We start from the raw sequence: 27,985 nt of genomic DNA, 5'->3' as shown, positions 1-27,985 counted from the left end.
ATAGATACAAAGTGCTGGAGCAACTTACCAATGTGACAGGTTATAAGAGGCTGGTTATGCCGCACTTGGGAGAATTGTGTCAATTTTGGTCATCCTGCTGTATGAAAAATGTTCTCAAGCTGGAAAGTACAGTGATGAATTATGAAGATGTTGTCAGGACTGAGGGCTTGAGCTGTGGGGAAAGGTTGGACAGGCTAGGGTTTTATTCCTTGGGAGTATAAGGGAATAAGGGATTCTTATAGAGATGCATTTAATCATGGGATTAGATAAAATGAATGCAAATTATTTTTCCCAAGATAGTCATGAGCCTTTATAAAATCACACAGGGAAACAAGCTGACATCTCCACTGAACATCACGGTTGTAACTTTATGTCATAAATATGGTATTAATTCTGGACGTCCGATCAATTACCATTGATTTTGCCTTCATAATCATCAAGGATGCTAGATTACTACCGATCAAAAGCTTAGCTGGAAATGCTGTTTCACCTCAGAACAGACAGCACTCGTAGTCAGGATCGAACCCAGGTCTTTGGTGCTGTAAGGCAGCAACTCTACCACTGTGCCACTGTGAACTTCCAGGAGGAACACACCTTCAAATGCTAGGGAGGAGCATGTGGAATAGGGTTGATGAATGGAATGGATTCTGGAAATACTGCCCCAGAGGAGAGTCAAAGTACGGGGCACCAGAGCTGATTGAGGAAAGGTTTCTTCAGCACCCAGAAAATAAACCATACTCAATTAAGTCTTAATTAATCTAGGAAGGTGCATGTGTAGAATAACATGGAATGAATTCATTCATTTAATAAAAATAGATAAATATTTAATTGACCATTTAAGTCGTAAAAACAAAGTGATCACAGTGAGTAGGTCAACTCTGGAAGTGTTCCGTCTCTGAGAGAAAGGTCAGAGGCTTCTAACTGTAACATACAAATGTGTCTCCTTCTGACAGGAAGCTGGTTTATAAATGACAGTGCTTGGAGTTGCAGGGACTGCTGCAACTCTTTCTCAATCATCACCCCTGACCCCAACCTGTGTCACTGCTTGCCATCCTTGACACCGACCTGTAGTCAGTGTCTCTCACCCCTGACCCTGGCCTGTGGTCGGTGTCTCTGACCTTTGACCCTAGTCTGTGGTCAGTCCCCACCACCCCCGACCCCTGCCTGTAGTCAGTGCCTGTCACCCCTGACCCCAATCAGTTCCCAGGCCCCAGAGCCTGGTCTGTTCCCCTCAGCTCCCTCGCTCCATGCCGGTTTGTGGTCATTGCCCTTGTCCCCAGACCAAGGGTGTCTGCGGGGCACGGATCAGGTGAACTTGCTGGTGTGGGTGGTAGTAGTAGTGACCCTGACGATACAGCTCCTCCTCCGTGCTCAGCCACTGCTGCTGCTGGAACTCGGGGAAGAAGAAGGAGATTTCTCTCGCCGCCGACTCAGGCGAGTCTGAAATGGAGAAATGAAAATCCAGTGTCAATACACAGCCTCCAGTGAGAGGGCTGGGCAAACTAAACACTGTACTTAGTTTGGAGACCCCACTAGAAAGATGCCATTCAGTTGGAACGAGTACGGAAAAGATTTATGGGGATGTTGCCAAGGATCGGAGGACAGAGATTTGGACAGAAGTTGGGCAGGCTGGTCCTTTATTCTTTTACTTTAGACTTTATAAATACAGTGCGGAAATAGGCCTTTCGGCCCATCGAGACCACGCAAACCAGCGATCACCCCATACAGGAGCACTTTCCTCCACACTAGGGACAATTTATCATTTTACCAAAGCCAATTAACATACAAACCTACACGTCTTTGGGATGTGGAAGGAAACCGGAGCACACGAGAAAATCCACGCGGTTATACGAAGAACATGCAGACTCTGTATGGGAAGCACCCATAGTCAGGATCAAGCCCAGGTCTCTGTCCCTGTAAAGCAGCAGCTCGGACACTGTGCTGCCCAATTCCTTGGAGAGTTGGAAACTGAGGGGTAATCTTATAGAGGTGTATAGAATCATGAGGGACATAGACAGGCTGAATGCACAGTCTTTATCCCAGGGAAGGAGAATCGAGAATTAGAGGGCATAGATTTATGGTGAGCAGGGAAATAATTAATAGGAACCCGAGGGGCAACTGTTTCACAGAGGTGGGGGTGGATATATGGAATGAGTTGCTGGAGGAAGTAGTTGAGGTGAGTACATTAATAACACTTAAAAGACGCTTGCACAGGTAAATGGATAGAAAAGGTTTAGAGTGATGTCGGACAACTCAGGAAAATGGGATTATTTTGGATTGGCACTTGATCAGCATGGACTAGTAGGGCAAAAGGACTGGTTTCCATGCTATATTAGCTGTATAGGGAGGATGTGCTTAAGTTGTAAAGGATGGAGACAAGATACATGTGGATGTTACGCCATCTGGAGCTACAAGGGGAGGCTGTATAGGCTGGGGTTTTAATCCTTGAAATGCAAGAGGCTGAGGGGTGACCATATAGAGGTTTATAAAACCATGAAGGTTTATAAATCCCTATATGGTCACCCCTCACCCCTCAGATAGGTGAATGGCCACAGTCTTTTTCCCAGGGTAGGGGAATCAAACACCAGAGGGTATGGGTTTATGCTAAGAGGAGAAAGATCTACTGGGATCCTGAGGTACGTGGTGAATATGTGGAACGAGCTGCCAGAGGAAGCTGTGTAGGCAGGTATAATTACAATATTTAAAATACATTTGCACAGGTTCATGGAGAGAGAAGGTTTACAGGAACTTGAGCCACATGCGAGCAAATGAGACTAGCTCAGGAAGACATCTTGGTCAGCGTGGAAATGTTGGGCCGAAGGGCCTGTTTCTATGCTGTATAACTCTATGAGTATGACACAAGGCTCATTCGCACATAAAGGCAGCAGTGTGGCACTTTCCAAGTCCCAGTGACCTTAGTAAACCAGTGTCCATGACAAACAGAAGAGCTTTATCTGAGAGAGTGTTACAAGTCTCTGGGAATGGCTCCATGTTAGTGCCAGCAAGGCTGAGCTGGAATATATCCCATGTCTGGGTAGCTCACCTGAGCCATGTGTGGTGTTCCTGGTGTCTGTCAACCCCAAGTCTCCACGGATCGAGTGGGGGGCAGAGTAGCGTGCGCGGAACACCCTGGTGGGCCCCATCAGCTGCCGCCAGCGAGTCACTGCGTCCTCGTGAGCCAGAATGTATGCTCTCATGGGCCCACTGCCAAGGAGAATGGAGGTGAAACGCCGGGGTTAAAAACAACTGCATGCATGCCCGTGAAAAGCATGCATGCCCATGGTCAGAATACTGGATATACAGTAGATATGCAATGAATATAAAACCTACCTGGCCATGAACTCCACCACTCGCTGATAGAAGAATCTACCTGGAGACAGCAAGTCAAGAAAAAACATGCTTTCATCAGTGACAAAACCCAAAGGATCTGGACCTTACAATATTTACTTAACTGAAATACTGCGCCTCCACCAATGGATGGTCCTACATATTAGTATGTAACAACTAATCCGCTGATCTTGATGCATGCAAACATTTGTATCGTTCAGAACAGCAGCAGCTATATTTTGCACAAGATGATCGGTTTTATCTAAGTCAGGGAGAAATAATTGCTAAGAGAACACCCCCCCCCTCCACCGCCCCGCCCCCCCCCCCCCTTTAATGCAGCACTTTTCCAGGACTGCACCTCCAACCGTACAGGTCTCCCTCAGTGCAGGCAGGGCCGGATTTACGTATAAGCTTGACAAGCTTAAGCTTAGGGCCTCGAGATCTAGGGGGGCCTCGCAGAGCCGGATTTACCACTAGGCTTCATAGGCTGAAGCCTAGGGCCTCAAAATCTAGACGGCCTCCGGCCATGGTAGGACACCTGCCGTTCAACTCTGGGTGGGCCCCCCTCTCTATCTCCGTCTCCGCTGAGTCGCCGCTCTCCGCTCGCTTCTCATCCTCCGGCACGGCCGGCCGCCTTGCACATACGCACAACTACGGCCAGCACATCCTCCCCCCTGCACATGTGGTATATATCATGTCTTGATTGGTGAATATGTTTAGTTTGTGACTTTATTTGAAGCAGAAATAATATGTGAATGTTACATTGAGCATAATTCCGACTGGTAACCACGCATTTTGTCCGATCACATTATAGCACGCGTCATGCAAACCGTCTTAAATGACCACCTAAACTGTAATTTGGCAACCTAAAAAGCTGCCAAGGTTGCTCGGCTGACAACAGAGAAAACAAGTTAAGTGAGCGCCCTGCAAGGTGTGTACCGTCATAGGCCTTTCTTACATATGCTGTCACAACGCACTGTAGTCTCTAAACAACCCTTCAGTAACTTTCCTTGCCCTCCATTTCAGAATAATAGTGTTTTAAGCCGATAACTCGACACTAGCACTGGCAATAAATAAATAAATAAAAAAGTGCAGCTTTCCAGCCCCTTATTTCGTTGGCCAAGCTCAGCTGCAAATCGGTGTCAATCTGGTGGACCAGTCGTGACGGTGGGGGTATGGGAGGGGCCTCACAAGTGGGACTAAGAGGATCACTCAGTGTGGCGTTCACTCAGTGCTGACCCTTTATCACGGTGTGGTGCTCTCTCAATGCTGCCCCTTCAACACAGCACTCTCTCAGTATCGCCCCTCCCGTAGTGCAACGCTTTCTCATCACCACCCCTCCCACTGCATAATGCTCCCTCGTGTGATCGGCATTCATCTTGTGCACCTCTCTCAGAAACCTGAACGACTCAGAGATCACCTTCTCATTCTTCTAAGCTGCAGTGAGTATAGGACAACCTAATTTGGAGTCTCCTTCAGGGCTGAAGAAGAGTCCCAACCCAGTGTCACTTGTCCATTCCCTCCCAGATGCTTTTTAACCCTCGGAGTTTCTTCAGCACTTTGCACTTGGAATCATGTCTCCTTCTTGTACTCTAATCTACATTGCTCGATTTATCTCCCCAACTGCCCAGTGTCGCTTACATCAGCCATGTTGGTGCACCAACGTTTTCCCGTTGGCCACCATTAACAAACTATTTTATTCTTCTATTCCTCATGCCAAAGTGGACAAACTCGTTTCACCAGCTGCCACCTTCCCACTAGTTTAACCTGCACATATCTGCTGTCGCTATCAATATTTTATGTATTTATTGTTGATTCCCCAAAAATTTTTTCCCAATCCTCAGCTGTCTCCTCAGCCACTGTGTCATTTCCTTTAAACTGATACATTTTTATCCTAGGTAGATACAAAATGCTGGAGGAACTCAGCGGCTGAGGCATCATCGATGGAGAGAAGGAATAGGTGATGTTTTGGGTTGAGAACCTTCTATTTTATCCTCTTTAGTTAACAATGATGGATCACCTTTCTCACAATATTTATTTCTCCACATTAGGGGAGTCTAAAACTTCAGGGCGTTGGTTTAAGCACAGCGGGAAGAGTAAAAGGGAGCCATGGGGCAACTTTTTCCACACAAGGGTGGTGCATACATGGAAAGAGCTGCCAGAGGAAGTGGGAAAGAAAAGCGTAATTACAGCATTTAAAAGACATTTGGACAACTACGTGGATAGGAAAGGTTTCCTTTTTCACACAAGGAGTTGTGAGTGTGGAATTCTCTGCCTCAGAGGGCGGTAGAGGCGGTTCTCTGGAAACTTTCAAGAGAGAGCTAGATAGGGCTCTTGAAGATAGCGGAGTCAGGGGATATGGGGAGAAGGCAGGAACGGGGTACTGATTGTGGATGATCAGCCATGATCACATTGAATGGCGGTGCTGGTTTGAAGGGCCGTATGGCCTACTCCTGCACCTATTGTCTATTGTTTGGATAAGAAAGATTTGAAAGTATATGGGTCAGGTGTCAGCAAGTGGGACTAGCTCAGTTAGGCAACTATGTCGGCATGGACGAGTTGGGCCTGTTTCCATGCCATATAGCTCTATAATTATGGGGGAAAAAAAATTCTTGATAGGCTTCCATTATCCATCCATGTGTAAACATTGTACAACAGGCTCCCAATCCAACTTGGTCAACTTGTTTTGACAAAATGGGGCTTAATTCCTCCATTTAATTCCTCTGGGTCTCTCACTTTGCACTCAAAATTATTTCAGCATTGCAATGCCTTACCATGAAATTGGTAAGTTTGAATACATCTATCAACATCTTCAATAAGATAGACCCACACCTGAATGTTCTGCATAAAACCTTCGAGACTCCTCCTGGCTCCATTTTAAGTACTTCTGCATTACGATGATAAAGCTGTTGTCCAGAATCCTCTGATGGACTGCCTGCAACCAACAGTTAGTGTTAGGCAAGATAGTGTAATGCGAGGGTTAGACAGGCTTTATAAACCTTAAAAAGTCTAAAATCTAAGACTGTATCCGCGAGATACAGCGCGGAAACAGGTCCTTCGGCCCACTGAGTCAGCGCCGACCAGTGATCACTCCTTACACCAGTTCCTGCAAGCCTGCACGCCTTTGGAGTGTGGCACCTAGAGAAAACCCACAGTCACAGGGTGAACATACTCTGTACAGACAGCACCCGTAGGCAAGGTCGGACCCTGGTCTCTGGCTCTGCACGGTAGCAACTCTACCACTGCGCTGCCCATCTTTTACCCAAGATCGAGTTGTCTGCTAACAGCACTAAACGATAAGCAAGTAGGCTCACTTGGAAAAACAATTAGGAGCTTGGGAAAATACTTTGGCTCACTTCGAAGAATCAGTAAACAATGAGGCCTCTGATCAAGGACACCTAGTAAGGAAAGATAAGATGAATATTTTCTTCTCTGAGACATTCGAGAATAGCTTGACGCCCAATGTAACAAATAATCTTTGTTTTCAGCACCAAGGACAACTGGTTCCAGAACATAGTTAACTGTTTATAGATTAGGGTAGAAGCATAGGTTTATGGATTATTTAAGTGCATGCTTCAAGAGAGCTCACAGGACTTCCTCTTCGCCATGATTCAGAACACGCCAGGACTTACAGACTTTAAGGTACTGCTGTGGTAAGGAGGAGATCCCAACAAGCTTTAGCTGTTAAAGGACGTGCAAGACTCGGCTTATTTGCTGCTTCCTGCAGATTAGTCGTGGTTTTATTGTAGTTTTGGAGAATTATTTAGAAAGGTCTAAAACTCTTGTTGCTAGAAAAATCGTAAACAATGTTACCTGTTTTTCAAAAAGTTGAAGTTGGACAATTAATTAAGTTAGATGATTAATAAAAGCAGTTAAGGGAGATGGACCTCTCTTGGTGGGGGATGACCACCACAACAATTTCAAGAGATCTGGACCCCATCCCACTTCCCCAACACAGAAAGGATGTGGGATACAACAGCAAATAATATTGGCTACTACAGCCACTCCTTCAGCACTAAGTGAGAGTGCCGCTTGTTTGTTGTAAGGGAAGCTATGGCTAATTCTTTAGACTTTAGAGATACAACACAGAAATAGGTCCTTTGGCCCACTGAATCTGTACCGACCAGCGATCACCCCATACACCAACACTATCCTACATACTTCGGGCAATTTACAATTTTACCAAAGCCAATTAACCTACAAACTTGGACGTCTTTGGAGTGTGGGAGGAAACCAGAGAAAACCCAAACAGTCACGGGAAGAAAGTACAAATAGCGTACCTAGTCAGGATCTAACCCGGGTCTGTGGCGCTGTAAGGTGGCAACATTACTGCCGCACCACTGTGCCCCCTGTCCTGCTGACCCACCAAGCATCACCTGCCCCAACCGTACCTTCCACATCAGCTGCCTCAGAACCCAGAACACCTGAGCGGAAGCAAGCCTCCCTCGATCCCAAGGGCTGCCCTGAGTGGAAGGACGAAGGTTGTGCTCATCGTGTCACATTGTGATACTCCACTGTAGCTTGGTACACAAGACAATAATAAACCAACACCAAAAGCATGAGTGTGCTAAGGTCATTAACCTGTTCACTGCCAAGTTTTTTTTTCACTATCGGCCATGACCCGAGTATACCTGGGGGTGGCACTGAACAGGTTCAGTGGTACAATAAGCTATGTTTCTCGCCCAGTGGACACAGGCAAGAGGGGAGAATTGGTAGTAATAGATCAAAGATTTCTACCTGCAGGATCAGTGGATGTGCCACTCCATCAGGTTTGATTACAGCCAGTGTCAGCTGCAGTAGTGGCTTTGTGTGTCGGATGGTTATCTGCATCTCTGCCTACGGAAAGATTTAACATAAGGTCACACGGTTAATGTAAAAACTTGGCGAACTGTGGTACTGAAATTGATCGTTGGTAAGAGGAGGCGGCCACAGTCTCTCGGCAAAATTGTAAACCCAAGCTTCATCCTCGTTTCACAAGCCTTTCCCCAAAAGCCCAATCTCCTCATAGCCAGTGCCTCAATATTTTGGAGCCCCAACAGAAACAGTTTCTCTCTGCACTGTATCCACACTTTCACCATTACAAGCACATCAGTTAAGTTCGCTGAAATGTTCAAACTTCAAGGGATGTGAATCAAGGTCATGTCCTGTTGCTAACTTCTAGCCCCAAACCTTACACCCTTCCCCTTCCCCACCATGCCCCATCCATCCCTTCATCCTCATCCCCACTTCACCACCCATCCTTCTCCTCTACCACATCACCCCTTCCTCCTCATCTTCCCCAACCCCCTCACACCTGTCCCCAACCCCCACACCTGTCCCCAACCCCCTCACACCTCCCCCCAACCCCTCACACCTGTCCCCAACCCCCTCACACCTCCCCCCAACCCCCACACACCTCCCCCCAACCCCCTCACACCTCCCCCCAACCCCCACACCTGTCCCCAACCCCCTCACACCTCCCCCCAACCCCCACACACCTCCCCCCAACCCCCTCACACCTCCCCCCAACCCCCACACCTGTCCCCAACCCCCTCACACCTGCCCCCAACCCCCTCACACCTCCCCCCAACCCCCTCACACCCGTCCCCACCCCCTCACACCTCCCCCCAACCCCCACACCTGTCCCCAACCCCCACACCTGTCCCCAACCCCCTCACACCTCCCCCCAACCCCCTCACGCCTCTCCCCAACCCCCTCACGCCTCTCCCCAACCCCGTCCCTGTCCCATCATATTATTCACATTCCCCCCGTTGCGTGGGCCTGAGTGAGGATCACCCACCGGCTTCCGCCACCATGGAAACTGATAACCGGAAGCAGGTCCGTCCCTGAACCCGTCTCCCCTCCTCAGTCGGTGTCCCAGTGAGCACGGGTCGCCGAATGCTCAGAGCCGGATATGAGGTCCGGGCACTGGCGGGGACTCGGTCCCGGTCTGAGCCGCCTCGTCCCGCCCCTGGTGCCCGGGCTCAGCTGGTGCAGCAGCGCCGGGGTCTCAGCGCCCCTGGTGCCCGGGCTCAGCTGGTGCAGCAGCGCCGGGGTCTCAGCGCCAGGGTCTCCCGGCTGGGTCTCAGCGCCAGGGTCTCCCGGCTGGGTCTCAGCGCCAGGGTCTCAGCTGGTGCAGCAGCGCCGGGGTCTCAGCGCCAGGGTCTCCCGGCTGGGTCTCAGCGCCAGGGTCTCCCGGCTGGGTCTCAGCGCCAGGGTCTCAGCTGGTGCAGCAGCGCCGGGGTCTCAGCGCCCAGGACCTCGGGCTGCCCTGGGGAAGCTGCGGCAAGACGCTGTTTGCTGAGCATGAAATGATGCTCCAGAGCCCAGGGAAACGTCCCGCTTCTCCTCGAAGTAGGGTTCTTGGGGAGAGTGGGTGTGATGCTTCGTCAAAATGGAAAACAAATGCAGATACTGGAAATTAAATTTAAAACTGAGTTTTTGTTGGAAATTAAAATTACAAAAAAACAGCAAATACTCCAGGACTCGGAAAGTCAGGTAGCGTCTGTGGGAAGAGGATCTGAGTCAAGTGGAGAAGAACCTTCCTCAGAACTGTGAGAGTACCATATAAACCATATAACCATATAACAATTACAGCACGGAAACAGGCCATCTCGGCCCTTCTAGTCCGTGCCGAACACTTATTCTCCCCTAGTCCCATCTACCTGCACTCAGACCACAACCCTCCATTCCTTGTACATGTTGTCAGTCCACTTCCCTGCACAGATGCTGCCTGACTCGATGAGTTCCTCCAGCAATTTGTTTTTGTTTCTGCAGACGACAACATACACTTGTAGGGATGTCTGATGGGGTAAATGGAGGGGGGTGGCTGGGGAAGAGGAGGAGGGGTGGTGGAGTTAGGGTAGGGGTGAAGGAAGGGTTGGGGGGCACAGGAAAGAGAGACGGGAAGAGAGATAGACACATAGTGCTGGAGTAACTCAGAGGATCAGGCTGCATCTCTGGTGAAAAAGGATGGGTAATGTTTTGGGTTGGGACCCTTTCTCAGACCCGAAATGTCACCCGTCCCTTTTCTCCAGAGATGCTGCCTAACCTGCAGAGTTACTCCAGCATTTTGTGTCTATCTTCGGTATATCCCAGCATCTGTTATTCCTTTCAACACAAAGAAAGATGTTACCCAACATTGAAGAATTCGATGTTCATACTGTTATGTTATTAAGAAAGATCTGCAGATGCTGGAAAAATCAAAGGTAGAAAAAAATGCTGGAGAAACTCAGCGGGTGAGGCAGCATCTATGGAGATAAAGAATCCCATCTCCCCTGTGGCTCAGCACTTCAACTCCCGCTCCCATTCCGAATCCGACCTTTCTAACCTAGGCCTCCGCCATTGCCAGAGTGAGGCCCAGCGCAGACTGGAGGAACAGCACCTCATATTTCACTTGGGTAGCTTACACCCAGTATGAATATTGACCTCCAATTTCAGGTAGTCCTTGCTTTCTCCCCCTCACCTTCCCAGCTCTCCCACAAGCCTACTGTGGGAGAGCCCCCCCCCCCCCCCCCCCCTCGCCCCGACACAGTCTGAAGATGGGTCTCGACCCGAAACGTCGCATAATCCTTCTCTCCATAGATGCTGCCTCACCCGCTGAGTTTCTTCAGCATTTTTGTCGGCCAAGCGGAATATGAGGTGCTGTTCCTCCAATTTATATGTGTCCTTCCTCTGGTAATGGAGAGGTCCCAGCACAGAGAGGTTGGTATGGGAATGGGAAGGTGAGTTAAAATGATTAGCTATCCAGAGATCCAACTAGCCTGAGCCCCACCTTGGTGCACACCCACTTCTACCACTATCCTGCTTCCTTCCACCACTCACTCACCCACCCGTCCCCTTCCACCTATATCCCTCCTTCTAGCTTTACATTTCCCTCTTCTTATCTGACATTCCTTTTCATCTCTAGCCTTTGTCCATGAATCTGCCAAGTGAAACTCGTCTCAACTGTATCCACCTGCTATAGGAAGGATGCCATTCGGCTGTGAAGAATGCAGAGAAGATTTACAATGATGTTACCCGGACTTGAGGCGCTGAGCTATGGGAAGAGGTTGAGAAGGCTAGGATTTTATTCCTTGGAGTACTGAAGGCTGAGAGTTCAAGTAGCTCACAGATTAGTCCTAAAGTATTTGATAAGGTAGCAGATAAAAATAAGCGCAGCTGTGGTGGAGCGACTTGTTGGGAACGGCCTTGCTGAGGTGAAGTGCTATGTGAGGTGAAGTGTCAGTCTTTGGCTCAAGAGTCTTCGGCAAGGAGGCTGAGGCAAGGATGCCACACTTGATTCGAAATTTGTGATTTTTTAGTCCACTGAAAAAATGGCAGTCAAGTTGGTACAGTGTGTTTCCTGCATGAGGTGGGAAGTCAGGGACACTGCTGGTGCTTCTGACATCTACCCTTGCATACATTGAGTCCAGGTGCAGCTCCTGAATGAACGTGTTGGGGAACTGGAGCAGCAGCTGGATGACCTCAGGCCCATCAGGGAAACCTTCAGTGAGGTTGCCACACCAAGGATACATGAAGAGCAAAGGGGGGTGACGATGAGAAAGAGGAGTAAACATGGAGTGCAGGAGACCCCGGTGGCTGTACCTATTGTAACCAGGTTCACCCTCTTGGGAGCGGATGACACAACAAGATTGAGTGGTAGCTAGGGCTGTGATTCCAACCCTGATGCCAAGGCTCAACGGGGAAGAGTGATGTCAGGCAGAGCCATAGTGGTGGGAGACTCCATCATCAGAGGCGCGGACAAGAGATTCTGCTGCAGCAGGCGAGACTCCAGGATGGTGTGTTGCCTCCCTGGTGCCAGGGTCCAGGACGCCCCGGAGCGGCTGTACGGCACCCTCACCAGTGAGGGGGAGCAGCCAGAGGTTGTTGTGTATGTTGGCACAGATGATATAGGTAGGAAGAGGAAGGAGGTTCTGCAACAAAAATTTACGGAATTGGGTAGAAGACTGAAAAGCAGCACCTGCAGAGTAGTGATCTCAGAATTGCTTCCAGTTGGCCAGGTGGGTGAAGGAATGGTTGATGGAATTTAATACAGAAAAGTGTGAGGTGATGCATTTTGGGATGTTGAACAAGGACAGGACCTACATAGTAAATGGTAGGCCTCTGGGTAGTGTTGTAGAGCAGAGGGATCTAGGAGTACAGGTGCAATGTTCCTTGAAGGTCAAGTCGCAGGTAGATACAATGCTCAAAAAGGCATTTGGCACTTTGGCCTTCATCAGTCAGAGTATTGAGTATAGAAGTTGGGAGGTTATGTTGCAGTTGTATAAGACGTTGGTAAGGTCGCATTTAGAATATTCTGGTCAGTTCTGGGCACCATGTTATAGGAGAGATATTGTCAAGCTTGAAAGGGTTCAGAAAAGATTTACGAGGATGTTCCCAGGACTAGAGGGTGTGAGCTATAGGGAGCATTTGAGTAGGCTGGGTCTCTATTCCATGGGGCACAGGAGGATGAGGGGAGATCATATAGAGGTATGCAAAATCATGAGAGGAATAGATTGGGTAGATGCACAGAGTATTTTGCCCAGAGTAGGGGAATCGAGGGCCAAGGTGGAGGGGAAAAGATTTAATAGGAATCCGAGGGGTAACATTTTCTCACCAAGGGTGGTGGGTGTATGGAACAGGCTGCCAGAGGAGGTAGTTGAGGCTGGGACTATCCCATTATTTAAGAAACAATTAGACAGGTACATGGATAGGACAGGTTTGGAGGGATATGGACCAACTGCAGGTAAGTGGGACTCGTGTAGCTGGGACGTTGTTGGCCGGTGTTGGCGAGTTGGGCCCAAAGAGCCTGTTTCCACACTGTATCACTCTATGACTCTATGAGGGATGATCTTAAAGAGGTGTATAAAATCAATAGACAATAGACAATAATAGACAATTGTCTATTATCTTATAGAGGTGTATAAAATCATGAGGGAAATTAATGGGGTGAAAGCACATAATCTTTTACCCAGGGAAGAGACATTAAAAAACAAGAGAATGTATATTTACGGTGAGGAAGATTTAATATTAAACTGAGGGGCTACTTTTTAACTCAGATGGTGGTGGGTATATTAAACTATCTATCCGAAGAGTTATGTAGAAAGGAACCGCAGATGCTGGTTTAAATTGAAGAAATACACAAAAAGCTGCAATAACTCAGTGGTCAGACAGTATCTCTGGAGAAAAGGAATAGGTGACGTTTTAGGTCAAGACCCTTCTTCGGACTGAGAGTCAGGGGAAAGGGAAACGAGAAATATCACTCGTTTTCACCAAGCCCACAGCTAAAACGGCCTGATTCCTTTATCATTGTTACTTCTTTGCATACCTTTCATTCATTTGTTCTTTCTCTCCGGATATCACTGCCTTTATCTCTCGTTTCCCTTCGCCCTGCTTTTCAGTCTGAAGAAGGGTCTCGGCCATTAACGTCACCTATTCGTTTTCTCCAGAGATGCCGTCAGACCGGCTGAGTTACTCCACCCTTTTGTGTCTATCTACCTGAAGAGTTAATTGAAGCAGGTGCAATAACAGCATTTTAAAAGACATTTGGACAGGTGCATGGATAGGAAAGGTTTGAAGGACATACAAGTTATAGGATCAGAATTAGACCATTCGGCCCATCATGCCTATGCCATCATTCAATCATGGCTGATCTACCTTTCCTCCTTAGCATTCTCATGCGTTCTCCCCATAACCACTAGTAACCCAATCAATAATCTGGCAATCGATGACTTAAACATACCCAATGACGTCCTCCACTTCCGCCTGAAATCTGCAGATTTACCACCTTCTGACTGAAGAAATATGGGCCAAACGCGGGCAAGTGGGACCAGCCTCATGGGCCATCTTGGTTGGCATGGACGAGTTGGGCCGAAGGGCCTGTTTTCGTGCTGTGTGTATGACTATGGCTCTAGTCTCGACTATCCCGGATCCCAGGCATTGTGCCGCAGCATTGTGTAGCCTGCCACACCGCGACAACCAACCAACCAACCATCCCTCCATCCCTCCATCCATCCCTCCCTCCATCCCTCCATCCCTCCATCCCTCCATCCCTCCCTCCCTCCATCCCTCCATCCCACGCCAGCGTGGGTCTTCATTATCAACCCCACGACATTTGAATCCGGTGTAAGTAATTTGATTTTACCTTGCTAAAAACGTAAAGTCCCCTTTGTTGGTTCCCACTCCCAATTCCAGCTTTCAGAATGTGTGGGAAGGAACAGCGGATGCTGGTTTACACCGAAGATAGACACACAATGCTGGAGTAACTCAGCGGGTCAGGCAGCATCTCCGGAGATAAGGAATAGGTGAAGTTTCGGGTCGAGACCATTCCTCAGACTCCTTGCGTACCTTTCATTCATTTGTTCTTTGTGCCTTTTCATATCTTTGTGCCTTTTCATATCCCTCTCCCCTGACTCTCAGTCTGAAAAAGGGTCTCTACCCGAAACGTCGCATATTCCCTTTCTCCAGAGAAGCTGCCTGACTCCAAAATGTTGTGTCTATCCCAGATGCCAAAGTTCGCAGACATCTTTACCACTGACTGTGAAGCCCGTTGCTTCACACTCTTTCCCTCTGACCAATCTCCTCCCGGCCCCACCCGCACCCTCCTCCCTCTCCGGGCTTATCTCAGCTGTACAGTCGGCAGCGAGCGCTTTCCATTAAAGCCCCAGCCCCCATCGCTGTGAAACTGCAATAGTTCCCTAACTTTACTCTTGGTTCCCTCTTATATTTTCGGTCGCTGTTTTTTCCGGCAAACTCCGCCCCTGGCTCCAGCTCCCTCTGCAAAAGATCACTTCGACCACACTTCGCTCGACGGGATCCTTGACCGTGTTGCGGCTTCCAGTCGCTGACCCATCGCTCGCACTGTTGCCCGCTGGACATCTGTAATCAAGGTGAAAGAGATACTCGCCCCCTGTAGCGCCCTAGCTCCCGTCCTCTCTGTCCCTCTGCCTCGTTCTTTGGGCGGCGGTAGAGTTGCTGTCTTACAGCGGCGCCGGAGACCCGGGTTCTATCCAGAATACAGGTGCTGTCTGTACGGAGTTTCTAACGTGACCGCCTGGTTTTTCTCCGAGATCTTCGGTTTCCTCCCACACTCCAAAGGCGTACAGGTATGTCGGTTAATTTGTTTGGTATAAATGTAAATTGTCCCTAGTGTGTGTGTATGGGAGCGTTAATGTGCGGGGATCGCTGGTCAGCGCGGACTCTGTGGCCCGAAGGGGCCTGTTTTCGCGCTATATTCTCTAAACTAAACTAAACTTCGACTATTCTCCTCGATCTAACGGTTATTTCCCAGGTACAATTCCCGGGAAGTTCAATAGTGCACGGGTCAGGTGAATATCTCGATAGGTTTGGGATATGGCACACAGTAGCGCAGCGGTAGCTTAACTGCATTTACAGCGCCTGACACCCGGGTTCGATCCTGACTGCGGGCGCTATCTGTACGGAGTTTGTGTGTTCTCCCTGTGACCGCGTGGGTTTTCTCCGGTTTCTCAGATCACCCCAACCCCCCAACTCCACGCATACTCCAGGTTTGTAGGTTAATTTACTAAGGTAATAACTGTAAATTGTCCCTAGTGTGGAGGCTAAAGCTAGATAGTCCTCGCTTGTCGTTTCCGCGCTGTATTTCTAAAACAAAAATCAAAGGGACACAGAAAAGTACATGGACGGCAGGGCACACGATCCTCATGGAAAAGGGAGAGACTCGATGCCTGGGATGGGTAAAGTGGTTGAGGGCTACGGTCCGGCTGGGACACAGGGACATAGCCCGCCCAGTACAGCGATGATAGCGGGACACGGAACGGATAGGGACACATAGCACGCAACTAAACGTTTTTCACTCTACTTGTCATAATACATAAACTCAGCAGGGCCGGTTCAGAGCCGCTATAGCTCTTGGAATAAAGCTGTTTCTGAGTCTGGAGGTACGGGCGTGGAAGGCCTTGTAACGTCTGCCGGAGGGAAGTAGTTCAAACAGTCCGTTACAGGGGTGTGATGAGTCTTCATGGATGCTGACGGCCTTCCTGAGGCACAGGTGTGGTAGATGCCCTCCAAGGCTGGTAGCTCTGTCCCAATGATCCTCTGCGCTCTGTGGACGACGCGCTGAAGAGCTCTCCTCTCCGCCTCCGTGCAGCTGAGATACCACACAGAGATGCCATACGTTAATATGCTCTCTGTGGTGCAGCGGTAGAACGTTGTCAGCAGCTGTTGGGGCAGACCAGTTTTTTTTAATGTCCTCAGGAAGAACAGTCATTGCTGTGCCTTCTTGACCAGCGCAGCGGTGTTGGTGGACCATGTGAGGTCCTCTGAAATGTGAGTGCCCAGAAACTTAAAGCTGGACACTCTCTCCACACTTTCCCCGTAAATGGAGATTGGGGCGTATTCTCCATTATGGGACCTCCTGAAGTCAATAATCAGCTCCTTGGGGTTTAAGAAGGAACTGCAGATGCTGGAAAATCGAAGGTACACAAAAAAGCTGGAGAAACTCAGCGGGTGCAGCAGCATCTATGGAGCGAAGGAAATAGGCAACGTTTCGGGCCTAAACCCTTCTTCAGACTGATGGTGGGGGGGGGGGGGGCGCGGACGCGGACAAGAAAGGAAAAAGGAGGAGGAGCCCGAAGGCTGGGGGGATGGTAGGAGACAGCAGGGGGACTGAGGAGGGGAGGAGATAGCAAGGACTAACAAAATTGGGAGAATTCGATGTTCATGCCACCAGGATTCAGACTCCCCAAGCGGAATATGAGGTGCTGTTCCTCCAATTTCCGGTGCTGCTCGCTGTGGCCATGGAGGAGACCCAGGACAGAGAGGTCGGAGACGGAGTGGGAGGGGGAGTTGAAGTGCTGAGCCACCGGGAGGTCAGCTTGGTTATTGCGGACCGAGCGGAGGTGTTCGGCGAAACGATCGCCCAACCTCCACTTGGTCTCACCGATATAGATCTGCTGACATCTAGAGCAGCGGATGCAATAGATGAGGTTGGAGGAGATGCAGGTAAACCTCTGTCGCACCTGGAACGACTGCTTGGGTCCTTGAACGGAGTCGAGGGGGGAGGTAAAGGGACAAGTGTTGCATCTCTTGCGGTTGCAAGGGAAAGTGCCCGGGGAGGGGGTGGTACGAGAGGGAAGGGAAGAATTGACAAGGGAGTTATGGAGGGAGCGGTCTTTGCGGAAGGCAGATATGGGGGGAGATGGGGAGATGTGGCGAGTGGTGGGGTCACGTTTTAGGTGGCGAAACTGACGGAGGATAACTTTTTGTATGTGACGGCTGGTGGGGTGAAAGGTGAGGACTAGGGGGACTCTGCCCTTGTTACGAGTGGGGGGATGGGGAGAGAGAGCAGTGTTGCGGGATATGGAAGAGACCCTGGTGCGAGCCTCATCTATGGTGGAGGAGGGGAACCCCCGTTCCCTGAATAATGAGGACATTTCAGATGTCCTGGTGTGGAACGCCTCATCCGTGGAGCAGATGCGGCGTAGACGGAGGAATTGGGATTAGGGGATGGAGTCCTTACAGGAAGCAGGGTGGGAAGAAGTATAGTCCAGATAGCCATGGGAGTCAGTGGGTTTATAGTGGATGTCGGTCAGAAGTCTATCACCTGCAATGGAGATAGTGAGGTCAAGGAATGGTAGGGAAGTGTCGGAAATGGTCCAGGTGTATTTGAGTGCCAGATGGAAGTTAGTGGTGAAGTGGATGAAGTCAGTCAGTTGTGTGTGGGTGCAGGAGGTGGCACCAAAGCAGTCATCAATGTAATGGAGGTAGAGGTCGGGGATGGGGCCCTGGTACGTATTGAACAAGGAATGCTCGACGTAACCGACAAATAGGCAGGCGTAGCTGGGGCCCATGCGTGTGCCCATAGCTACGCCTTGTATTTGGAGGAAATGGGAGGAGTCAAACGTGAAGTTATTGAGGGTAAGGACCAGCTCCGCTAGGCGGAGGAGAGTGTCAGTGGCTGGGTATAGGTTGCTTCTCCGGTCGAGGAAGAACCGGAGGGCTTTGAGACCATCCTGGTGGGGGATGGAGGTGTAGAGTGACTGGACATCCATGATGAAGATGAGGGGGTGAGGGCCTAGAGAATGGAATGCGTGGAAGCGGCGGAGAGTGTCTGAGGTGTCTTGAACATAGGAAGGGAGGGATTTAATCAAGGGGGATAGGATGGAGTCAAGGTATTTGGAAATGGGTTCGGTGGGACAGAACAGGCAGAGACAATGGGTCTTCCGGGACAGTCAGGTTTGTGGATTTTGGGGAGAAGGTAAAATCGGGCCGTGCGGGGCTGGGGAACGATGAGGTTGGAGGCTCGGTCGGGTAGGGCATTGGAGTTGATGAAGTCGGTGATGGTGCTGGAGATGGTGGCCTGGTGCTCGTCAGTGGGGTCATGGTCCAGGGGTAAGTAGGAGTAAGTAAGTAAGAATCAGCTCCTTGGTCTTGGAGGTGTTTAGTGACAAGTTGTTATGTGTGCACCAGTCCGCCAGGTTCTGCACCTCCGCCCTGTATTTTGTTTCATCACCGTTGGTGATCAGCCCAATCACTGTTGTGTCGTCTGCAAACTTCACGATGGTGTTGGTGTCGAATGCAGGAACACAGTCGTGAGTGAAGAGGGAGTAGAGCATGGGGCTTAGTACACAGCCCTGTGGTGTGCCGGTGCTCAGGGTGATAGTGGAGGACAGGTGCGGGCCCAGTCTCACTGCCTGCGGTCGCTCCGTCAGAAAGTTCAGAAAGATGCTGCCTGGCCTGCGGTGTTCCTCCAGCACTTTGTGCTTTGATCATGATTCTAGCATCAGTATCTTCTCCCAGTATCTTCTCCTAGCATTGAGCCTGTAGTTCCACATAGTCAGATATGTTGGGCAGGATATGCAGTCCCAATCACTTCCAGAACAAACATTCTGTTCCAAACTCTCATAGGATACAGGAAAAATTCAGGCAGGCTCTCAAAGTTTCCTTGAAGAAAAGCAGCATTCCTACTCCTGGGAATCCCTGGCCCAGACCACTCAAAGTGGGGAAGGCGTGTTCAGGGTGGCATTGAGAAACTTGAAGCCATGAATCAGAAGCACATACGAGTCCCCGTGTGAGTGGAGAAAGTAATTCATCACCACCTCTTGTAGAGTAATTCATCACCACCTCCTGCCCCATCTGTGTTGAGACCTTGGTTCAAGTCCAGGTTCGTTTTATTTTATGGTTTATCGTGATTGGCACAGACATTGTGGGTCAAACGGTCTGTACATGTGGTGTATTATTCTATGTTCTGTGATCTGTTGGAGTGAAGGAGGAGAAAGTGTTGCCAGTTGGAGTTGGGTTGTTAGGTTAGGTGGCAACTAGGGAATAGGAGTCATACAGACGGAAGGGAACTGGAAAAACAACTTGGGGCAATGAAAATAATTTCACTCAATGAGTTGTGGTGACCTTGATTTCTCTGTCAGACAGCTGACGGAGGCAGAGACCATTACCACAAGTAAGAAATGCTTCGGATATGGGAGGACATATCTTTAAAGGTGAGAGGACAAAAGTTTAAATGAGATTGACGAACAGGAGTTTTTTGCACAGAGAGTGGTAGGTGCCTGGAACATACTGAAAGGGGTGAAGATTGAAGCAGAATAGATAGCAATGTTTAAGAGACTTTTAGTCAAAGATTTGATCGAACCGGAAATGGAGAGTTATATATAGTCCATATGCATTTTAAATTGACGTCGTGGTCGGCATAAATGGCATGGGCCGAAGGGGCTTTTCCTATGCTGTAGTGTTCTATATTCCATATCCTTGCATGAGCATTTAAAGGGCCAAGATTTTTAGAGCTACAGCCCTTGAACAAGGAAGTGGGAACGGTCCACGGAATACATTCTCAGCAAGGCTGAGTGGCCTTATTTTGTACCCCGACAATTCTGTAATTGATTGATAAGAATGTTAGCTCTTCCCAGTATCTGCTGCAGTTTTCCAAGATGTTGGGATTGTATTTCCAGCTATGTTTTGCTCCGCTTTCTCTGCAATGTCACAGTCAGAAGGCCCAATGGCAGGCCCTTCGGCCCAATTTGTCCATGCTGGTAATCATGCTGCTTTCCGCGGCCTGGTGTTTGGTCAGCGAGTATTCCCGCCTTCTCCAACAGCGGCACTTATCGTCTGAACATTTAGCTGCTGATTGAGACTCACAGGATAGAATCAATGGTGAGCGACAGTCGGGTTTAAATGGAACCCTAAAACCAGGCCAGGACGAAAAATGCACGCTCATTGCACTGTACTAATGATGGGAAAATCTCTCTCGCTGGCAAAATTTGTCCTACATAAAGGCTCATTCAGGGAGACCGGGACTTGTTGCAGACAAGAAAGGACTGTCACACAAAGACTGCTTTATGTGGGTGACTAAGAGTTGGATACAGAATGAATCTTTGTGACAAAAGGCGAAGGGCAGACACAGAATGGATCACGCATTTGGCTGCTTAATGAGGGTCAGTGATTACAGAAAATAACATAGTCATGGAGCGACACAGCAAGGAAATAGGCTCTTCAACACAACGTGTCTGTGTCGACCATTAGCCATCCAATTGCATGATCCTCTGTGCTTGGAAGGTCTAAGATGCCAGGATGTGATGGTCAGTATTGAAGTCAAAGTGCGTGGAAACTGGCCTTTCAGACCTCTGAGCACTTACCAGCCATTTATATTGAATTTGGACTATATTATCCCATTATATGTTCCCCACATTCCTATCAGCTGTCCATATTCTATGCATTGGGGACATTATGCAGTGACCAATTACACATAAACCTATTTCTTTGAGAGGAAACTGGTGCATCCAGAGGCAATCCACATGGTCACAAGGTGACCATGCAAAGCCCACACAGAGAGCACCAGAGGTCCAACAAGTCTCTGGAGCTGTGAGACACTGGCACTACCAGCGGTGTCACCGTGCCACCAACAACACTGAGACCATGCCTTTGGATAGTCAGCGGTCTACCGTAAACCCTCATTAATGGACAGTTAGTTCACTTATCTCTTTGATCTATTTTCACATTTATGTCTTTCATATTTTCCATACAAGGTGGAAAGAGGCTTTTCAGTCCCTTGAATCTTTGCCAGCTCTCAGGAATCCCTTAGTCCCATTCCTCATTCTCCGTCATATGACCATCCACTTACCCCCTCCCCCCTCCCCCCCCCCCCCCCCCAATTCTCCCCTCACCCCTATTCTCCTGCTACAGCCCCCCCCCCCCCCCCTCCACCCCAACCCCCTGATCTTACAGTAGCCACTCAGCCCACCATAAAAGCAGGAAATGATGGAAACGCTCGACAGGCGGAAAGAGAAACAGAACTAACATTTTGGGAGCAAGACGTTTCTTCTTTTACCATTGCTCAAGCTGATTTTTACTGGATTCCTGGTTCTTCCACCAGCCAACCCAGAACCTGCACTTATAAGTTTCACTGAGGTTCAGTTTCTCCTTTTGATCAACACAGTATATATAGCGAAACTGACCCAGAGTCTATATATAACATTTTTTTTGGACATGCCGACAGCTGTAAAACTCTTTTGTGGTCAATGGCAAAACTGAAACCCCTTCACTTCATACTATTCCACAATTGGCCTGTATCTATTGTCGCTTATTCTCAATCCTCTCACCACTAGAGTAGTTTGTCACCATGCTGCCTCTTCCTCACTAGAGACACCTCAGTCAGATTCAAATCACAAAAAGCTGCAGAAACTCAGTGGCTCAGGCAGCATCTGGGGAGGGAATGGTCATGTGACATTTCAGGTCGGTACCCTTGTTCAGATTCCAGCATCTGCAGTTTCTTGTGTCGGTCTCTTGTGTCTCCACCTCTGTCAGTTTGCTTTTAGGCTTTAGACTTTAGAGATACAGTGCAGAAACAGGCCTTTGGGGCCACCAAGTCCGCGATGACCAGTCACTAAACCTACAAACCTGTACGTCTTTGGAATGTAGGAGAAACCCAGAGCACTCGGAGAAAATCCACATGGTCACAGGGAGAGTGTACAAACTCCGTACAGACAGCACCCATAGTCAGGATTGAACTCGAGTCTCTGGCACAGTAAGGCCGCAACTCTACCGCTGCACCACCGTGCAGCCCTAATTGCTCTGTTTTCTCACTTCTGAAAAACTCCATCAATCCATCTCTTTCTTCTCACTCACATAATAGAAGCAGGAGGAGGCCATTCTGCCGCTTGCACTTGTTCCACCTTTCAATATGATCATGCGATGTTTTATCTCAGCACCACATTCCTGCACTAATCCCATATCCCCCAAAACTATCAATATCTGTTTTAAACTCACTCAGTGACAACCTCCAGCACCCTCTGGAGGAGAGAATTCGAACAATTCACCACACCCTGGGTGATGACATTTTGTGTCAACTCTGTGACCCCTTATTCTGAGAGCCCAGCCTGAGGAAACGTCAATCCACATCTCCCCTTGTCAAATCAGGTAAAAGATTTGTATATTTCAATGGGACCACCTCTCATTTTCTTACGCTCTCTAGAATCCTGATAGATCCTTTCCCTCAAAATCCCTCCAATATCTCCCACCTCTGACATCAGGCTCACCGACCTGTTATTCTGTGCTTTGTCCTCGCCTTCTTTCCCAAAAAATGGTACAACATTAGTCAAGCTCCAGTCAAAGTGGATAAAACCAAGACTATTAAAAAACATTAGGACAGAGATGTGGATAGGAAAGGTTTTGGCGGCTATGGGGCAAATGCAGTCGTGGGACCTGCTCAGAAATGCCATCTTGTTTGGCATGGACAAGTTGATCTAAGGGCCTGTTTCTGTGCTGCATAGCTCTCTCTCCTAGATACCTTGCTTGGGATTTGGGGAACAGATCCTTAGAACTGATTCGGTGCAATATTCATGTCCCAGGCAGCATGAGTCCTTCCCTGTACAACCCAGGCCCCGACAAAAGCACTACTTTATAGAAGTATACAATTCTGAGCAGCAATGACAGGGTAGACAGTCAGAATGTTTTACCCAGATTGGACACGTCTTGGACTGGAGGGCATACCTTTAAGAAAAGAGAAAAAGTTTATAGGAGATGTGAGGGGCGAGTTTTGTTTTACTTAGAGAGTAGTGAGTGCCTGGAATGTGCTGCCTGGACCAGTGGTGGAATGAGATACCATAGAAGCATTTAAGAGATTTTTAGATGGGTACACGGATATGTAGGGAATAAATGGTATGGATCACCTGAGGGCAGAAATTAATTGACACCGACATTGTGGGCCAAAAGAGCTGTGCTGTACTGCTCCACATTCTATGCGTAGCTCAGCTAGTTTCCTGAAGATAACAAGAATAGGCCGTTCCTCTTCTCTGCTTCCTCATCCGTTTGATTTTAACTCTGGTCATGCCTGCCTATCTCCTACCTCTCTGACTTCCCTTTGCTTCTCTATCAGGGTATCCTGGTCCAGCTGCTCCTATTGCAAGCTGTTGCCCTGAGTTCTGGCCCTTTGCTCTCGACAGTGTGACGTGTGCTCTTGCTGTATTTAGGAAGTGCCGATTGGCAACTGCGCTGTCAATGTCAGCAGATTTAGCTTCTACGGTCAAACGATAGTGACTAAGATTCATTGTTTCTGTCAACCTCAGCTAATCCAAAGCCCAATGGAGGACCATGAGAAGTACCAGCGGAACTTTGAAGAGGCAACACTGCCCCACTTCCTCAAAGGGATCTCTAGCTTGTTGTCCTTGCTGGAATTCGTGGTCAACGCGCCTTCGGGGGAACTCAGCGACTCCATGTGTGAGGACATCAAGGGCGAGGTTGAAGGTGCACACACGGGGACGCTGGCGGCAGAGGAGGCCGCCGGCACTGTCGTTGGCCTCGTCGACAAGGCTTGCGAAGAGCTGATATCACAATGGGGCAGGTGGAGCAAGAGGCAGGAAGAGCTGCAAGCCGGCCTCGCATCCACACGGGAGCAGCTGGAGGACCTGGCCGCTCGGCGGGAACAGGCTGAAGGTCAGGTCCAAAGTGCCGCCGTGTGGCTCAAGCAAGCAAAGCAGTCGCTGGCTGCAGCCAGGGCCAAACGGGGAGAGAAGCGGACGGGGAGAGACATAGGAATTGGTCTGTCCTTCGTTATCCCATGTATTGGTAAGTGGCAGCACCTCAGAACACAAATGTTCACATTTCCAAAACAAGATAGGAGTCCATTCAGTCCATTGAGTCCAAGTAGCACTCAAAGCATCCCCATTCACTAATATTCCATGGAAGCTGTTCTCCCCACATCCCATTAAACTCCCCTCCCCTCACCCCCCAGGTTCTCCTACACACGTACACACCGAGGATAATCACACAGCAACTAATTGGGTGGCACAGTGGCACTGCCATAGAGTTCCCGCCAGACAGTACCAAAGACCCAGAAATCCTGACAGCGGGTGCTGTGTGTATGGAGTTTGTACCTTCTTTCCTTCACCGCATGGGTTTTCTCTGGGAGCTCCGGTTTCCTCCCACATTCCAAACAGGTTTGTTGGTTAATTGGCTTTGGTAAGAATTGTAAATTATCCCTGGTGTGAAGGATAGTGCTAGTATATGGGGATCACTGTTTGGCATGGGCTGAAGGGCCTGTTTCCGTGCTGTATCTAAACTAAACTAAACCCACCAATCCACAACCCTTGGGAGGGAATCGGAGCACCAGAGGGAAATCCAAAGGAAGAATGTGCAAACTCCACACAGACAGTGCAAGAGGACAAGATTGAATCGGGGTCGCTAGTGCTATCAGCTATGCCAGGTGCCACCACAGATCCTTGTGGCTGAAGGAGTATGACCACTCAGGGAGACTGTTCTACACCACCACACATCAACAGCCGCTGAAAGATTCATCCATACCTTCTGTCCTCATTCACCCAATACATTTCTGCTTGGAAAACATCCTCCACCATCTGGAAACTTGACCAAGTGAATCCCCACGGCCCACAACACTTGTTCCATATCATGTGACCCATGGCCTGCTCCTGCCCCTCTACATTGATATTTGGCATCATAGAACGGTACACTATGTTTGTGCTGAACATGATGCCTGGTTAAACTGATCTCATCTGCCTGTACATGATCCATATCCGTCTATCCATTGTATTTCCATGTGCCTATCCAAAAACCTTTTAGACACCGTATTCGTATCTGCCTCCTCCACCACCACTGGCAAAGCGTTCCAGACCTCGCTACACTCTGTGTAAAAAAAAAAAAACTAAAAAAAAACCTTGCCCCGAACATCTCCATTAAACTTTTCCCCTTTCATATTATAGCTATGACCTCTAGTGTTGGACATTTCTACCCTGGGGAAAAAGGTTCTGACTGTCTAGACTATTAATGCCTCTCATATCACAAGCCGATGCTTCTGTTTAAAACTACCATCCTGTGGTCACCCCAATTGGTTTATTAGGAGGGGTGGTGACTGGATTATGTGAGAGAGGGTCTTCTCTGCCATTATACATTGAGGAGAATGGTAACTTTGACAGAACAGTACAGCAGAGGAACAGGCCCTTCAGCCCACATGCCCATGCTGAACATGATAGCAAATGCCTGCATGTGATCCATATTCCTCCATTTCTTGCATAATTATGTGCATATCTAAAAGCCTCTTAAACAGCACTATCATCTCTGCCCCACCCCTACCCCTTTGTGCATTCCAAGCCCCTACAACGCTCTATGTAAAAAAACATGTCCCGCACAGCTCCTTTATACTTTCTCTCTCTGACCTTAAAGCCATGCCCTCTGATCTTTGACATTTCCACCCAGGAGAAAGGTTCTGACTGCTTACCTCATCTATACCTCCCACAATTTTATAAACTTCCACCAGGTCTCCCTTTAACCACCAATACACCAGAGAAAGTAATCCACGTTTGTTCAAACGTTTCCTTATGGGTAATACCCTCTAATCTAGGCAGCATCCTGGTAAACTCCCTCCAAAGTGTCCATATTCTTCCTATAAAGGGGCATCCAGAACTGCACACAATACTCCAAATGTGGCTTGACCAATATTTTATAAAGCTGCAACATGAGTCTAATACTCGATGTCGTACCGATGAACACGAGCAGACCATATGTCTTCTCTTGCAGGTATCCCTATGGCAGTTGCCTTTGAGAAAGAGCACGTGTACAGGAAGCTAGAAGTGGAGGAAGCCTGGGAGGAGGTTTGCCAAGTGACCGCCAGCATCAAGAAGAACAAGGAGGAGATGAATCGAATTGACAGGCGGGTGCCGGAGCTAGAGAAGGAAGCGGAGAAGGCCACCGAGACATTGAGTGGGGTGAAGGAAGAGATGTCGAAGATCAGACAGCTGCATATCTCACTGGGCAGCATGCAGTGTAATCTCAAGAACTGTTTCCAGTACCTGTCCACCCTTCGTGGGTTGCTGAGGGTAATGAATGTTCAGAGCCAGAACCTGTACAGTCTGGACCAACTGGTGCCACTGATAGTCGAGGCCTGTGAACATGTTCAGCGGCAAGTGGCAGGCAACGAGTTCCTGCTGACGGCAACACAAGTCCACACAGTCCTGCACTCCATAGCAGCCACACTACCCAGCCTGCAAGAAAGCAAGCAGGCACAAACTGAGGACCAATTCTGATGGAAGATGCATCACTTCTGGCTGTAACATTAGATTGTACATTCTCTCACGACAGATGCTACCTGACCTGCTGAGCATTTCCAAGTTATCTTTTTTTAGTTTGGTTTAGTTTAGAGATACAGCGCGGAAACAGGCCCTTCTGCCCACTGAGTTCGTGCCACCAGTGATCCCTGCATACAAATACCATTCTACACACACTACACAGTGTGGGCTGCGACGAAGATGCTATGAGGCTGCAGGGTGACTTAGATAGGTTGGGTGAGTGGGCAGATGCATGACAGATGCAGTATAATGTGGATAAATGTGAGGTTATCCAATTTGGTGGCAAGAACAGGAAGGCAGATCATTATCTGAATGGTGTCAGATTAGGACAATGGAGGTGCAATGAGACCTGTGTGTGCTGAAAGTAAGCATGCAGGTACATCAAGCAGTGAAGAAAGCTAATGGCATGTTGGCCTTCATTGCGAGAGGATTTGAGTTTAGAAGCAAGGAGGCCCTACTGCAGTTGTACAGGGGCCTGGTGAGACCTCACCTGGAGTATTGTGTGCAATTTTGGTCTCCTAATTTGAGGAAGAACATTATTGCTATTGAGGGAGTGCACCATAGGTCCACCAGGATGTCGGGACTGACATATGATGAAAGAATGGGTCGACTGGGCTTGTATTCACTGGAATTTAGGATGAGAGGATATCTTATTGAAACATAGAGATGTTTTAAGGGATTGGACAGGCTAGATACATGAAAAGTGTTCCTGATGTTGGGGGACTCCAGAACTAGGGGCCACAGTTTAAGAATAAGGAGTAGGCCATTTAGGACTGAGATTTTCTCTCAGAGAGTTGTGAATGTGTGGAATTCTCTGCCACAGAAGACAGTGGGGGCCAATTCAGTGGATGTTTTCAAGAGAGTTAGATTTAGCTCTTAGGGCTAAAGGAATCAAGGGATATGTGGAAAAAGTAGGAACGGGGTACTGATTTTAGATGCTCAGCCATGATCATATTGAATGGCGGTGCTGGCTCAAAGGGCCGAATGGCCTACAAATCGGTATGTCTTGGAGTGTGGGAGGAAACCGGATCAACTGGAGAAAACCCATCCAGGTCACGGGGAGAACGTATAAATTCCGTACAGGCAGTACTCGTAGTCTGGATTGAACCTGAGTCTCTTGCGCTGTAAGGCAGCAA

The 27,985-nt window shown here is 48.8% G+C and overlaps 2 protein-coding genes across 2 annotated transcripts; one reads left to right on the top strand and one right to left on the bottom strand.

The window, feature by feature from the left end:
- Nucleotides 1-802: 802 nt before the first annotated feature.
- On the bottom strand, nucleotides 803-9,196 carry nme6 (NME/NM23 nucleoside diphosphate kinase 6). The gene is made up of 6 exons (XM_033026081.1): nucleotides 9,107-9,196; nucleotides 8,065-8,163; nucleotides 6,160-6,262; nucleotides 3,331-3,370; nucleotides 3,044-3,204; nucleotides 803-1,440 (listed from the first exon to the last, which is right to left on the bottom strand). Exons 2-6 carry the CDS (start codon nucleotides 8,155-8,157, stop codon nucleotides 1,262-1,264), a joined length of 576 nt encoding a protein of 191 aa, XP_032881972.1. The 5' UTR covers nucleotides 8,158-8,163; nucleotides 9,107-9,196; the 3' UTR covers nucleotides 803-1,261.
- A 5,757-nt stretch (nucleotides 9,197-14,953) lies between these two features.
- On the top strand, nucleotides 14,954-26,937 carry LOC116976308. Its single transcript, XM_033026080.1, has 3 exons — nucleotides 14,954-15,176; nucleotides 23,832-24,336; nucleotides 26,302-26,937. The coding sequence occupies exons 2-3, from the start codon at nucleotides 23,853-23,855 to the stop codon at nucleotides 26,805-26,807; spliced, it is 990 nt and encodes a 329-aa protein (XP_032881971.1). The 5' UTR covers nucleotides 14,954-15,176; nucleotides 23,832-23,852; the 3' UTR covers nucleotides 26,808-26,937.
- Nucleotides 26,938-27,985: the final 1,048 nt, after the last annotated feature.

This window comes from Amblyraja radiata, chromosome 8, assembly GCF_010909765.2.
Source record: "Amblyraja radiata isolate CabotCenter1 chromosome 8, sAmbRad1.1.pri, whole genome shotgun sequence".
In the NCBI taxonomy this organism is placed as follows: Eukaryota; Metazoa; Chordata; class Chondrichthyes; order Rajiformes; family Rajidae; genus Amblyraja; species Amblyraja radiata.
This window is presented reverse-complemented; position numbering and strand designations above follow the sequence as displayed.

Coding starts and splice junctions, on each gene's coding strand:
- nme6 (XM_033026081.1), bottom strand. CDS start 8,157: ATGCAGATAACCATCCGACACACAAAGCCACTACTGCAGCTGACACTG. Junction 3,205..3,330: donor GTGGTGGAGTTCATGGCCAG/GTAGGTTTTATA, acceptor TCTCCTTGGCAG/TGGGCCCATGAGAGCATACA. Junction 1,441..3,043: donor GAACACCACACATGGCTCAG/GTGAGCTACCCA, acceptor TCTCCATTTCAG/ACTCGCCTGAGTCGGCGGCG.
- LOC116976308 (XM_033026080.1), top strand. CDS start 23,853: ATGGAGGACCATGAGAAGTACCAGCGGAACTTTGAAGAGGCAACACTG. Junction 24,337..26,301: donor CTTCGTTATCCCATGTATTG/GTAAGTGGCAGC, acceptor CTTCTCTTGCAG/GTATCCCTATGGCAGTTGCC.